This window comes from Citrus sinensis, chromosome 4, assembly GCF_022201045.2.
Source record: "Citrus sinensis cultivar Valencia sweet orange chromosome 4, DVS_A1.0, whole genome shotgun sequence".
In the NCBI taxonomy this organism is placed as follows: Eukaryota; Viridiplantae; Streptophyta; class Magnoliopsida; order Sapindales; family Rutaceae; genus Citrus; species Citrus sinensis.
The window spans coordinates 19,847,501-19,862,762 of NC_068559.1; the positions used below are offsets into that span (position 1 = coordinate 19,847,501).

A 15,262-nucleotide genomic window follows, 5' to 3' on the forward strand; every position below is an offset into this window, starting at 1 on the left:
ATTTGTGGTTATGACAATTAAGCATTTGCATTAAATATGAGTTATTGAGTTGGTTTTTCATCCAATAATTTTGAAAATGAAATATCTTATTTTTAAATATCTAAACACATTCATTTTTATTGCCACAGGATTTGTTTGATTTTGTTTTTCGTTATCATTATTAGTGTTGTTATTTAAATCATTCTTGTTGGATGGACGATGATGATAATTAAAGATTGAAAGCTGCATCGTTTCAATGTCAAAACATTAACTAGATGACAGTGAGTCAGCGATGGCCGAGCTTGCTAGTCCCTTTCCCTCTCACGATCGACCTTAAGATTTTTTTATTTCATTATCTCTTATCAGTTTAATTATTTTCCCCTAGTTATTAAATTGTGATAGATTGTTTGATTCCAATAATACAAGTTGATCATTTTCAATAACAGTAATAATAATAATAATAATCATAATCATAATAATATCAATGATAATAACATTAAACCAAGTGTTGTGTTGATCTTTTAAGTCAATATACAAATAGTATTTAGTATTTAATGTGGAATTTTTGGTACTATTTTCCCAAAATATATTCCTCTTTTATTAATTGGAAAGCTTGTCTCCGTTGTTTTAGACTGAGTCATCGTGTCAGCTGGACTAATTGCAAATATGAAGATGATTTCTTTCGCGTACGCGTCAACGCCATTAGAATTTACTAATAGAAGGTGTTCGATTGAAACAAGACATTTTATTTTCAAAACTATTAAATGAAAAATAAAAAAAAGTATATATATCTGATGAATCACTCATTTTCCAATTACGACATAAACGTCAAGAATGAAACATCAAAATTTGAATTTTGAGTATCTGAAACGCATCAAACTTTTGTGTGAATGACTGCGACTAGGTGCCATATCCCAAATCTTGACTTCTTGAGTAGTCGAATTTAATTGATTTTTGTTAATTTTTTTTTTTGGGTATATTCCTAATTATGAGATAATTTACAAAATGAAGGTATATATATATAGAATAATTTTTGTGCACTTGCACTTTTTTTTTTTGTAAATTTTTTTTTCCTTTTCCAATTCTGTGATTAATGATATTATCAGATTTAATGAACAAAAATAGAGAAAAAAAAGGTTTTATAGTGAAAAGTTTCCAAAAAATATACATACATGATACATATAGGATAAGGGAAAATAAAAATAAGAAGGTGACAAGATCGCCGTGGCCCAACCCGTGCCGCTGTTCCCTTGTGGCTTCGCCTGTCGCGGGCAAATACTGGGACAAAGAACGTGTTTCTCTTTTCAAGCACTCTATACTTATCACATGGTCACCTCACAGTCCTTTTCATTCATGAGAAAATAAAAAAAAAAAGGAGACTATTTGTGAGTTGTGTCTTATTAATTGATCACTATCTTTTATGATAATTTTTTTTCCCTAAATTTTTTATAAGTCAATTGCGAGATTAAATTAATACACTTATATAGCAAAATCCACAGTGATCTATTAAGGATTGTTACGATATACGTGGACGAACTAAAAAGGAAATTTCCAACCCACATACAAAAAACTAGAAAAATATCTTAGAATATTGAAAGTACAAGTAACGATCATGAGTTTTCATAATATATCAAATTCATCTCAAGTTTTAGTTTTATATCGACCACGACCAGTAACTTTTTTATTAACTCCATTAACCACCTTTAAAGAATCTAAGATTAAAAAAAAAAAAACTATTTTGCCTCTTGAGTCTTGATTCATTAAAGAAAATTAAAGAAAATAAAATAATATTTTGGGAGACTCCAAGGGTAAAATAGTCTTTTAAATTAGATTATTTAACGGTGACTAATGGACTTAATAAAATAGTGACTAGTTGATATAAAATTAAAACTTGAGATAGTTTTGAGATATTATCAGAGACTCATAGTTGAGATAGTTTCGAGATATTATTAGAGACCTTGCGCTTTTAATATTCTTAAGGTAGTTGGGAGATGATTTCTCTTAAAAAATAGATATAATCTCATTAAATTTTGAGATCACCCACTTATGTTTGTGGAATAATAATGATTGAGATTGTAACAGTTGAATCCCAACTTGAATTCCAATTGTTGTGTGGCTTTTTATATAGTGGATATATTAGATTTCTTAAGTGATAAAATTAATATTTTACTACTAAATAAACGAATGTTACATCAGTTAAAATTTAAGTTGGAGTTCAATTGTTGGGATTTCTAACGTCACTATTTGTGAAAAGAAATTTGTTATGGGGGATGGGGGATTCGAACAAGTACTATGTTAAAGCCCGTACGCAATTTTTTTTATGTCACTTAATTTTGTACGTTGAGAACTTATGATTTTTTTTTTTTCTTTTCGCATGTGAATGTGATCGATTTTAGGTTCTAAAGTAATTAAATATGGATATTTAAAACTAAAAAAAAGTCAAATATTAGTACAAATTAGTGTCCTAATATAAACCTACATGCAATAAAAGGAAGTCTCCAAAAGAGTTCCAAATGGACGAATGAAACTTCAGATTTGCTTTTGCACGCGTTTGCTTTATTTCAACTAGGGTTTTAATTCACATCTAGTAGAAAAATTTTCAACATTTCCATTATTTGATTTTTTGTAACAACATATTTGATTCGTTCATTTGGAAACTAGCAACAATGAACTAGTGGTCCTAAGTAAATATAATATACGTATTTAAAAGACTCTTCTTCCGATTATGAAAAAAAAAGAGGAAAAATCAACATAAAAACAAATGTGGAATTGAAATATGAGTGCTAAATACACGTGTCAAAATATTGTCGTGAAGTCGAAATTAATCTACGGCAGTATTATTCAATATATATATATATATATCTATTCTTTAGTAGCAGCATTGGCTACGTTGCAATTTTAGTAGTGTGTGTTGAGAATTATTTAAAGGCTAACGAAATAATTTAGAGGCCACGAAAAAACAATTCATGTGAGCTCCTTTTTGGAGGTGACCTGCAATCAACAAAGTTCAAAACTTTTTCTGGGTAATTCCAAATTTTGTTTATTGCGTTTTGACAATTGGGCCATGTATGCCATGTTACATGTATTAGCTGTTACACTTGCAAATTGAAAGCATATAAAAACAGACAATTAATGAGGAACGTTATGGAAATTGCTAGCTGTGTTATTATTTATACCACATAATTAGAAATTATGTTGCTGTTAATACTTAGAGCTAAAATGTAAGCCTTTAAACCATTCATTTATTAAGGTGGAACCTGAATCTAGTAGTTCTTATTTGATGATTTTGTGAAAATTTATTCGGCTTGTTTAGTTTGTTTTTAATTGGAAAAAAAAAATTAAAGTTTTAATGCCGAGCACGGTTGGTTTTGAGCACTCAATATTGTTAAATTTATTTTTCATTTTTCTTATCTAATAACGCATTGATCAATTTTGTGTTCAACGAAAAATCAGTACACCGCCGAATCATTGTCCATAAAAAATTCCCAAAGTATTTAAATTTTTAGTCAAAATCAAGCATAAAATAAAAATTCATTGAAACGATAACGTGACTCACATTTAATCTTTAAAAAAAAACATAATTCAAAGATATACAATTTTACCAACTTATAAAAACGACACCGTTAACAGATTTTTTTTTTTTTAAAAAAAAAAGAAACGGAAACACCGTTAACAACTTAATATTACGTAAATGACCTACAGAACCTTACCATAGAGGAGGTGCAGCGTAATGGTATAGACTCACCCGCACGGTAACCCAATCAGTCTGGTTTAACTTTTAAGTACAGGGTGCGATATAGAGCACAGCTACACTCTCTGTCGGTGAGAAAAACAGTTGAAAATTCAAGGACAAGTCAGTAATTTCCGTAAAATCTCCCTCAGAATATATAAATAATTGCAGTCCCTTCCCCCATCATTGATTTTGTTTCCCTCCCGCGGCTTTAAACGCGGCTTTCGTTTTGGCTTTCCGTGTTCTCAATTCTCCCTCCCTCCCTCTTATTTTTTATTTATATATTTTTTTTAGTTTTTCCGAAAAAATAAAAAAAAGAAATAAATTCATAAAATTTACAAATATTATTTTTGTTGGCGTGCGAAAACTTAAGAGCGTGACTGGTGAGTGATCTCTTAAATCAAAAAAAAAAAAAAATCCCGACTCCACACAAAATCAAATCCAACTCGTGACTGCTCCTTTCTTCTTCACCATAAGGTAATAAAAATATTAATGCCGTTTCATTCTTTTTGTTTTTGTTAAAGTTTTTTTTTAATTTTATTTTTACTTATTATAATTATTACGTCATTTGATTGTGTACGGTACGGACAGAGGGAGTGAGGTGAGCAAGAGTGCGAGTGCAGGTAGACCTGGATCTTAATCTTATTATTGTGTGAGTTCTGATTTGATTGATGGAAACTGAGAGAAAGTGCGGGAAAGTGAGGGGAAGCATAAGTGCCGCTGCTTACACTGGCGGAGTAATAACAAAATGAAGTTCTACATATCGACGACGGGGATTAAGAGAGTCACGATATCAAACTCCGGTACTGGCAAGCGATCGTCGGCGCCGGCAGCGGCTCTGGCTGGCCGCAGGATTCCGAGTTCCCGGACTCTGTTGCCGGTGGTGCTCGTCCTTGGAATCGTATTGCCCTTTCTCTTTGTTCGCGTTGCGTTTCTGGTGCTCGAATCTTCTGCTGTCTGTTCTTCTTCGCTTGGTAATATTCCACTTATTTTCCCAAAAAAAAAAATTCTGACTGTTTTTGGTTTTCCTTTCTTTTTTTTAAAAAATCTGATTGAGTGACTTTATACATTTATTTAGTAAATGTGATTAAATAAATAAAATCACGTTAATTTCGCAATTAATTTTATTTTATACGTGTTATCACTTATCAGATAGAAATACATGTGATTTTATATTTGAATAATCATTATTAGGAAACAAAAAAATTCATTTAATAAGAATTAATGTTATTTATAATTTTTTTTATTATTTTCATTTTTAGAATATGCTGCTAAAAATTACAATACTTTGGACATTTGTGAAAATTATGTCAGGGAAGTACATCAATTTCCGCGATTTAATAGCAAGTTATCATATTTTGCAGGTTGTATAGGACGGAGGATTTTCAGCGGGAGTGACACATCTCTGGTAGCTACATTTTACTTTAATGACGAATATACCCTTTCACATATGATGTTCCCAATTTCTATTTTCCATATACTGCAGTAGGTAACGGGAAAAAAAAAATGGTTATCCTAATCTGAGTCATGATGGCTGCTAATGTCACATTAGTTGGTATTATTACACTGCTAGGTGCACTTTTCTGGGGCATTCTGGTAATTTTGATTGAACTTGAACTAGTGGGAAATAGCTTTTGTCGTTGTCTACTCTGGGATAATGAATTTATTGGGGAATTAAATTTGGGAATTTACAAATTAGAATTTTTTCCCCTCATCCCATGATAAGGACTTCTTGTTGGAGTTTTGATTTTTAATATTTGTCACCTTCACCTATCTAAAATTTTCTCTACCTACATGTGACTGGAATTCGTTTTCTGTGAACTTATTTTAATATTTTTTTTTTCATTTTAGCTAATTCAAAAATGATTCTGTTTTCTTGAATCTTACCAAATATGTTTGTTACTGACAGCTTTGAATTTGCTATTGGTCTATTTTTTGCCAGATTGGATAATAAAGTTTTTTTTAACACCCACTTGGATATTTATATCTACGTGCCTCCAATTCCTAGCGCACCAATAATGTGGTGGAAACATAAGGCTCTTATCTAAATTTTCTGACTTGAACCCGTATTAGAAAATTCACGATTTGTCATTACTCGTCCTAATTTTTTTTTTTTAATGTTAATTTCTATGTGCCGATACAACTGGTTGTATTTGTTTTTATATCAAGTTGTTTATACTGGTGTTTTAAGTAATTAGATATTTGATTGTGTTTCAGTTATGGCATTTAATTATTGTATTCTAACTGATAAACAAATTTTGAGCTATGATCTTAAATTTTTTAGATTGCTTCACTTTTTTATACACTTTAGAACAATAAGAAAAGGTAGTTGCAATTTGCAAATTATGAGACAGAGAATATATTTATTTTGAATTCAAATGAGAGAGAAAAAAAAAAAAGAGGTGAGTAGGGCACACCACATTCACAAGATGTCATTTTTGGTGCATGGCATTATTTTAAACACTTTGCAGCGTTCTAAACAATTACCAGTGGGACCACCAAACATTGCAAATCCACGGGCAGGTTTTGTAGCACTTACCTAATGTCGTAATGTAAGATATTCATTTTATCCTTCACTAGGTAGGTGGCATTCTAGATGAAATAGAAAATGGGTGTTGGTGTTACGGGGGTTTGTTTACGGTGTTTTAAGAGTATCACGATTTATAGTTTGAATGTTGTTAAATTATTAAAAAAATTAATAAAAATTAATAAAATTTTAAGTATTTGATGGTGTGATTGTGATATGCACGATACCTGATGGGTATTGCAGTCTCTGGCTCACAGCCGGTGTTATGGTCCTAGGACCATAGATTTTATGGTGTGGAGTCCATAAATTAGCGCATTTGAGGAAGTGTCGGTATTCTCTTTCTCATCTCAAGTTGCTTTCTTGGATTTGTGGCTTTCTTATCTTGTGTTATATTTTTTGCACCACTTGTTCATAATTTATTTGAATTTCAATGAAAATGAAAAAAAATGCAAAAGGAAACTAATAATAATTGGTGGATAAATTGTTATTGCCTGTACTGTTTAGCTGCTTGTTTTTAGTGAAAATTCAAAGTTGGTGGTCCTTTCGTTAATTCGAAGCTGCTTATATTTGATGGGGTTGTAAGTCTTGTGGGAGAGGGCTACCTTACAGATTCTGTAAGGTACAGCCCTCACATGAATAGTGTTTGGCTGTGGGCTCATATGGGACCCACAACCAAGTTTGTGAGTGAGCTGTAACTTACAGAATCTGTAAGTTAGTAAGCTCCAAGTCTTGTGACCTCTAGTTATCACAAGTCAACACGTTTTGGTGAACTGACGGCTGTAAAGTATTTAACTTTGATGATCTTGGCTGTTTATGTTTTTTCTTTTACTGTGCTTGCATGTACAATGAAGAAACTCAGAGAAGAATTGACAAGAGCTTTAATAGAAGCAAAAGATGGTAGCGGTAATGGAGGAGGAGGAATACAAGGTACCTTAGATTCTTTCAACGAGCTTGTGAAGGAAGTGACATCAAAACGACAAGACATCAAGGCTTTTGCTTTCAAGACCAAAGCTATGGTAAATGGCACATCTTTTTCTGGAGTTCCTTTTTGTTACTTGTGTTCTCTTTTGACATTACCCAGTTCTGCTTTTTTGGGTACCATTATTAGTCAAATGACTGATGTCAATTTCAGCTGGCGAAGCCTCTGGTCCAAATCTGTTAGGCTAAATCAATCCCATCATTTTAACTTGCATAAAATAGAGTTAAGTCTACAGGGCTAAGCCATCGTCCTTAATAAATTATTAATTTCTAATGCAAAAAATGATAATGAAGTCAATCAGCTTGCAGTGTTAAATAAATGTACTTTGTTACTATTATTATAGGGCCTTCTTAAGTTACATTAAGATGTAACTTACATTAATCATTAAGTTGTAATTAATGATCTAAAACTAAAACTAACTAAACTATTTTTTAGGTCACTAAATACATCTTTTGAGTTAATATAAGTTACATTATATAACTTAACAATACCCATACATACAATAACATGATTTTGAAGGTCTGAACCTACTTATAAAATAAAAAAAAATGTACTTTGGTCTTATCATTGACTTGATTAAAAAAAAAAAATCTGCACAAACAAATTGTTAGGCTGATTATTGATTAGCCCCTTTAAACAAAATGTTTCACATCATCTTGAAAATGTAACAAAATAATAATGTAACAAAATGATATTATAACAAATATGTTAGTTATATACAAGCACATTAGCTATCTATAATGTTTTTATTACTTACCTTTTCTACAAACAATCATTTCATACATGAAGTTGCTTTAAGACGTCAAAAAACAAATGTTAAAGATGATATTCAAAAGGTATTCTTTGACACTAGCGGCATAAATTTTTAATTTTAATAGTTGGGTAAGAGGGAAAGAAAAGTTTGATCCTAGATTTACAGATTTTCTTCGCTTTCTAATGACAAAAGATTGGTTAAGAAAGACGAAAAATTGGTAGTTATTTGGTAAAACCAGTTCAGGTCAAACCGACCATCCAAATTTTAACCCAATTGAGTCAGATGGCTGGGGTGCGCGGTTTGATCGAATTTGATCCTAAATAGATTGATTAATATGATTTTTTTTTTTGGGTGATAGAACCACGCTAATATATGGCCTATTAATTGATTTTAAAGACGGGTCTAAGCAGAGTTTGGTAACCATGTGATTCATTTAAATGCTAGTATATGATAATTGCTTCCTATTTTTACTACTTCCACCTAAATTTTTCAGATCTATATTCTGTCAATGTCTATTTTACCTGAACATCAAGTTCAGTTTCTAGCTTGCTCTCTTTGAGCTGCCGTCTTAATTACAGAGTTGTACTTGATTTCAGTTGGTTTTCTAATTTATGATAAGTTTTGCACCCCCTTCAACACTTATCTTGTATGCTTATCGTTGAAAAAGATGTGATAAACATATTTACAGCAATCCAACCAGCCAGGTCCATTTACCAAAGATAATAACTTTAACAAGTTATTTATCAGTTTCCCTAATGAATTAATGCTGACAGGATAACAAATGAAAGTTCGACAACATAGATTGTTAAATGTTTATTCTGCTTTGACATTCTTTGACATTTGCTCTTGAATTATCACTGGAAAATTTGTGAATGGTAGGGCTTCTTTAGGCTCAATCTCTTTGCTTGTTCAGAAGTTAATGCATTCTGGTTTGATGGCAATTATCTTGCTGCTGATGTATCAACCTTGCATGACCTGTTGGATGATTTGAATTTTGTTATGAATCGATGTCATTGATTGACAAGCTCATTGTGAATGATTTGCACCTACAACTAGTTTATGAGGATAATAGCATTATGTGTGAAACCTCTCACAAGTTAGAGCATTTTTCCCCATTAAACAGCTTTTGAAGATGGAGCATGAGGTCCAGTCTTCTAGACAACGTGAATCAATTTACTGGCATTTAGCTTCACATGGTGTCCCAAAGAGCTTACATTGCCTTTGCCTCAAACTGGCAGAAGAATATGCTGTAAATGCCATGGCCCGATCTCGTTTACCTTCACCCGAATATGTTTCGCACCTAACTGATCCATCCTTTCACCATGTTGTTCTCTTAACGGATAATGTCCTCGCCGCTTCTGTTGTCGTCTCTTCTACAGTCCAAAACTCAGCCAGACCTGAGAAGTTGGTGTTTCACATAGTCACAGACAAGAAAACTTACACCCCAATGCATTCATGGTTTGCAATCAATTCGTTTAGACCAGCGGTTGTGGAAGTTAAGGGATTGCACCAATATGATTGGCCTCAGGAGGTGAATGTTGGAGTCAAAGAGATGTTAGAGGCTCATCGTTTAATTTGGAGCCATTACTACAAGAATTTGAAGCATGAAGACTTTGAATATGAGGGTGAGAATAGGAGATGTCTAGAGGTTCTAAGCCCTAGCTGCCTATCTCTTATGAATCATCTCAGAATTTATATTCCCGAGGTAAGCATCCAAAACTTTGTGACAATCCCCTTCTCTGTTCAAATGGATAATGCTGACTTTGATATTTGTAATGATAATTGATTTATCAACTGACTCTGCTGAGCCTCACAGCTGTTTCCAGATCTGAACAAGATACTGTTTCTGGACGATGATGTAGTAGTACAACATGACTTGTCATCCCTGTTGGAACTGGATCTCAATGGGAAAGTTGTTGGTGCTGTTGTTGGCTCATTATGTGGGGACAACTGTTGCCCAGGAAGAAAATACAAGGATTACTTGAATTTCTCATACCCAATAATATCGTCAAATTTTGATCATGATCATTGTGCTTGGCTTTATGGAATGAATGTGCTTGATCTTGAAGCTTGGAGGAGGACAAACATCACGGCAACATACCATAAATGGTTAAAACTTGTAAGTATATCAAATGCATTGAAGTTAGTTAGCTGGCAACTGGATTGTGTTAAAGATGTTTTTGGTGCAAATTTCATTTTAATCTGAAGATGAATTTACTCGGTCATCCTCCCCATAGTATTCAAATTATAGAACCCTGAAAATTGGAGAATAAGAGGATTGAAAATCTACTCTATACTGACAATTCTACTGACAAACTGAAAGGACAAATGTTCAGGAGAAATGCAAGAAATATGATAATCGTTGAATTGATATTTCCTAACCTTTTTCGTGAGATCCACTTCTGAACAAATGTTCATGACCCTATATAGTGATGCTAGATATGAAAATATGTACACATTATTGACTTGCTTGATTCAATGATATTCTACTGATGAAAGAAATCATTCACTTTCTGCTTGTTTTGTTGTCATGATACTATTATCATAATCTACAGAACCTCAAATCTGGATTGGAATTATGGCAACCAGGAGCACTTCCACCAGCTTTGCTTGCTTTGGATGGTAACGTGCATCCTATTGATCCTTCATGGCACGTGGCTGAGTTAGGTCAGAGATCCCTGGAAGCTCATGAAGAAACATTGAAATCTGCTGCTGTTTTACATTTCAGTGGCCCTGCAAAGCCATGGCTTGAGATTGGGTTGCCAGAGGTACGAGGTTTATGGAGTGGACATGTAAATTTCTCAAACAAGTTCATTAGAAAATGTAGAATCGCCGGATGAAGTTGACAAAATTTATCTCACTTCCATACTTTCATTTTGGGACCAGAAGAGACCTACAGTGTGAGACCAGAGGGAAGAAGGTTTGGCTTCAGTCTCTGCTCATGCTTTATTGCACAGTTCGATATTAGCTACAGTCATGTTCAATTGTTCATAATAGAAAATAGATGAAGGTACCACGCAAATACAAAGTGATCATGAATTTAACTATATTGTATATTACTTTTTAGTCAGATGACTGAAGTTACGATGTCAATGTTGAAATTCATCAATAATGTTCTGATTTTGGTTCTATGCGACTCCGTCCCTATTTTGTTTTACAATTCTTAGAAGCATAGTTCTGAACATTTCATTTCAAACAAAGATAGGAGTAAATACTGGAGTGTGGATTCCTCTCACTCCAGTATTTACTTACCTTAAAAAATGAGAGAGTGAGAGTGGGATTCCCACTCCCATGGGGGGAGGTGGGAGTGGGAATCCACTCCCCCCTCTTCTCATTTTATCCCTATAAAAATAAATAAATAAATAATATTTAATAAAATAAATAATATTATATTTAATAAAATAAATAATATCATATTTAATAAAATAAATAATATCATGTTTATTAAAAATAATAATTATATCATATTTATTTTATTAAATTTAATAAAATAAAAATAAATAAATATTATATTTAAATTAATAATATTAAACATTAATTTTAATAAATATTAATTAATTATTTAATTAATAATAATAAATATTTTATTCTAAAAAAATATTAATTTTGTACTATATTATCAATAATAACATTTCATTTGTGTTGCTATTATTAATAATTTAAATTAAAATTAATAAAAAATTATGATTTACATAATTAAGAATATTAGTAATTATTATTAATTTATAAATATAATAAAATATTTATTTTATTTTCCAAATATATTTTTTATTAATTTTTTAATTACAAATTATAATTCTGTACATAAGGATAAAATTATAATTTAAAATAATTTACTCTCAATCCAAGATAAAGTAAACAAATAATTAGGATTCTGATTGACAATCCATACTTTCATTTAGTCTAAGTAAACACCCTACTCCCTCTCCCACTCCACACTCCTAATCCAAGGATTCCCACTCCTCAAGATTCCCACTCCAATCCAAAAAGTAAACGCAGCATTAGTGACAGTAAATTTCTCTCTCTCGATTGTGCTATGGCTTGTAGTTTATTGGAATGAAATTTATTGCAAAAACAGCTGGACTTTGATATCAGCAAGGGATAAGGACATCCACACATTGGAGTTGAAAGTGGCTTAGGTCTTATTTGGGGAATTGAGATGTTGTAATTTTTAAGTTACAGTTACTATTAAAAAAAAATTATAACTATGAAATAAAGTTAATTTTAAATAATAATTTTACCAAAATTATGAAAGATATATTATATTTTTCATCATACAAATATAAAATTAAATTGACTAAGCTTTTAAGTTATAACAGTTAGTGTTTATTAAACACTTAAAAATTACTGTTGTCCCACCTCAATTTTAAAGAGAACTTTTGTAACACTCTAAAAATCTACTAATGAAAGTACAGGGGTAAAATTGGAATGAAATCTTACATTGTTTATTCTTATTAATAAATCTCAAGATAAATAATCATTATTCATATTCTAATTGAATTCTTACATAAAAAATTTAAAATAAAGTCTCCAGAAAAAAATCTCTAATCTCAAATAAAAATTCTAGCAAAATTTAATCTTTAAAGCAATTCTAAAGATCCACTAAAAAAAAAAAACTCCATCTAAGTACCCAAGCCACATCTCTAATCAATTTGAAAAATATTAGAGACGAAGGATGAGCTGTCAACTCGATTAGCAAATCCATGCACAATATTTGAAAACCTTTGTCATTATACCTTTAAACATTTTATATCATCTTATAATAATATCTTCATTTAGCAAAATTGATGGATTCATGTAAAAGCATTAAAAACATTAAAATATAAACAATTGGTAGCTCATGTCTCGTAGTCATCATCATTCATCATTCATGGTACTATACTTTGCATTATTTCTTGTTCAGGGTATTATACCCCGCATAATTCATAACGTCATTGTGCACAAGATCATCATCATACTAGCAAGCTGGCCATAACATTACATAACATCATATACATTATTACGAACTATGAGCCAAAACATTTTTAAATCCACCTTACATCCTTTCATAAATAGCATATAAAATCTTCTAAAACATTTAAGAACCTTCCTTTGATCATTTAATTCTTTTAGAAAATTCTTTAAGAAAATATTTTGTTTAAGAAAACTAATTTCTTAAGAAAAATTCATTTTAAAATACATCTTTATAAATTCGTCTAAAAGTGTTTTTTTTATACAAAATTCATTTAAATATTTTAGAAATCAGTTTTGTAAAAATTTTCATTTAAACAAAATTCTTATAACATAAATTGCATTTATTATAAAATACATCATACATGAATCTACTTACCTCAATCCGCAGCAATCAACTCAATACCTCAAGAACAAACCAACGAGCTCACCCACGTCCTATAATCATCATAAAAGTATCCTTATTAATATTATCTCTAACCTTAAGAATAATCTCAATCATCCTTAAATCATAGGCACTTATACTAGCTCAATACTTATACATATTCTATATATAAAAATGAGTATCCTGCACATGCTGATTTTTAATAATCTATACACATGTCGGAAAACCATGAAAATTTACAAAGGTACTATGAACATACATATTGCATAAAAAATTTCACAAAAATCAGCACAAGTGAAAATCAAGTCAGAATATTGACTTTTTACCAAATTAACAAAACTATCCAACATTGATCAAAACAGACCTTTACCACTTAGGAAATTCATAAAATATTTTCTAGTACTCGAAATAATCTGTTTCTTTTTTCTAATTTCAGTAGACACATTCAGAAAGTATATAATTAAATTTTGGACGCCCGAAACTATTTTAAAAGCATTTTATTTCCGAGAACATCTAACTTGCCTAACAAATTCCAGATTTGAAGACATAATTTCAAATTTTCATATATTTTATTTTACATGCCCAAAAATCTCGATTCCAACTTTTAAATGTTGGGAAAATATGCTCTTTAAAAGCATATGTATTTTTTTCAATTGTAATAAATAATTTTTTCTGATTAATAAAATAAATAAGGTATTTTATTCAAATATCTTAGTTGCATTAATATTTTGAGTAAAGTCCATTTAATCATATTATATATATTTATGTGATCACCGTATAAATTCACAGAAGATATAAATACAAGTTATCTTATGATTAAATAAATTAAGTTTGCAGTTGATAAATAAAGTTGGATACTTTATTTAGGTTTAGACTGTAATAAATTCATTGAATGATTTATTTTAATCATGTATGAATTTAGTGATGTAGTACGACTACGTTGAACATGATCACATATGAGATTTAATTAACTTTGTAATAACTGTCAGACTTATTAAATCTCATAGGCATTGATTTTACTGTAATCTTAATCTTGAGTTAGTTATAATTTCATGATTGTAATTGTTATTCCATTTGAGTTATCAATGGACACGACACACACTTGTAGTCAAGATTACTGGTATTTTGGTAGGAGCAATTATGAGTATTGAAGTTATAGATTAACAATATAGAATTTGTACAACACATCTCTTGGTGGGTTTTCGGCATTTGATCATACAATTCTCTGGTCAGAGTGTGTCAACATATTTATTATGTTAAAAATGATCATTAGAGAAAACCAGTAAGTATCAAGGAACGAGATGTAATTAAATTGATTGGATAGTTGAGATATCGATTTAATTAATGATATTGTATAAATGATTATGCGGTAAAAAAATCAATGTGTCATGGATCAAATTATTATTCGATAACACTATTCTAGATAGTATACAATTATGGAGGTCAATTCCAATCTTTTAGTGGAGTAGATTTGAAATTAAATAATTGGGTTAATTTAATTACATACCTAATTATTGTAGTCACTATTGTATGTACCCATATGATCCTCAGGTTATCTCATTTAATTGACTACGCCGCTACTAGATTAATAAGCAAGATAACTAGCTATTTGGGTTAAAAGCCTAAATATATTTTTTAGTGGGAGACTCCATTTAATATACTTGTGTGTAAGAGGTCTTGTGTTATTTTACAATGTGGGCCCCTATAACAAAGAACGAGTAACACCACTTTTGGTTTTATTTTTTTTAATTTAAATCAAATTTGATTTAATAGAATTAAAAAATATATAAATATGGAGCCTATGGTTTCCACCAAATCGAGATATAAAAAGGGCTTGTTTTCTTAAAACAAAAGGGGAAGCCACATCATACAGATCAGAGGAAAAGATTTTTTCTCTCTAATTTTGAGAGGAATATTTTCTATTGCTAGTTGCTTTTAGTGGTGATAAAGGCACCCAC

General features: G+C 30.8%; 1 protein-coding gene across 1 annotated transcript; it reads left to right on the forward strand.

Moving 5' to 3' along the window:
• The first annotated feature begins 3,893 nt into the window (after nt 1-3,893).
• LOC102622590 (probable galacturonosyltransferase 15) lies at nt 3,894-11,098 on the forward strand. Its single transcript, XM_006484769.4, has 7 exons — nt 3,894-4,186; nt 4,301-4,683; nt 5,074-5,117; nt 7,088-7,252; nt 9,093-9,674; nt 9,786-10,088; nt 10,525-11,098. Exons 2-7 carry the CDS (start codon nt 4,458-4,460, stop codon nt 10,807-10,809), a joined length of 1,605 nt encoding a protein of 534 aa, XP_006484832.1. The 5' UTR covers nt 3,894-4,186; nt 4,301-4,457; the 3' UTR covers nt 10,810-11,098.
• The last annotated feature ends 4,164 nt before the right edge of the window (nt 11,099-15,262 follow it).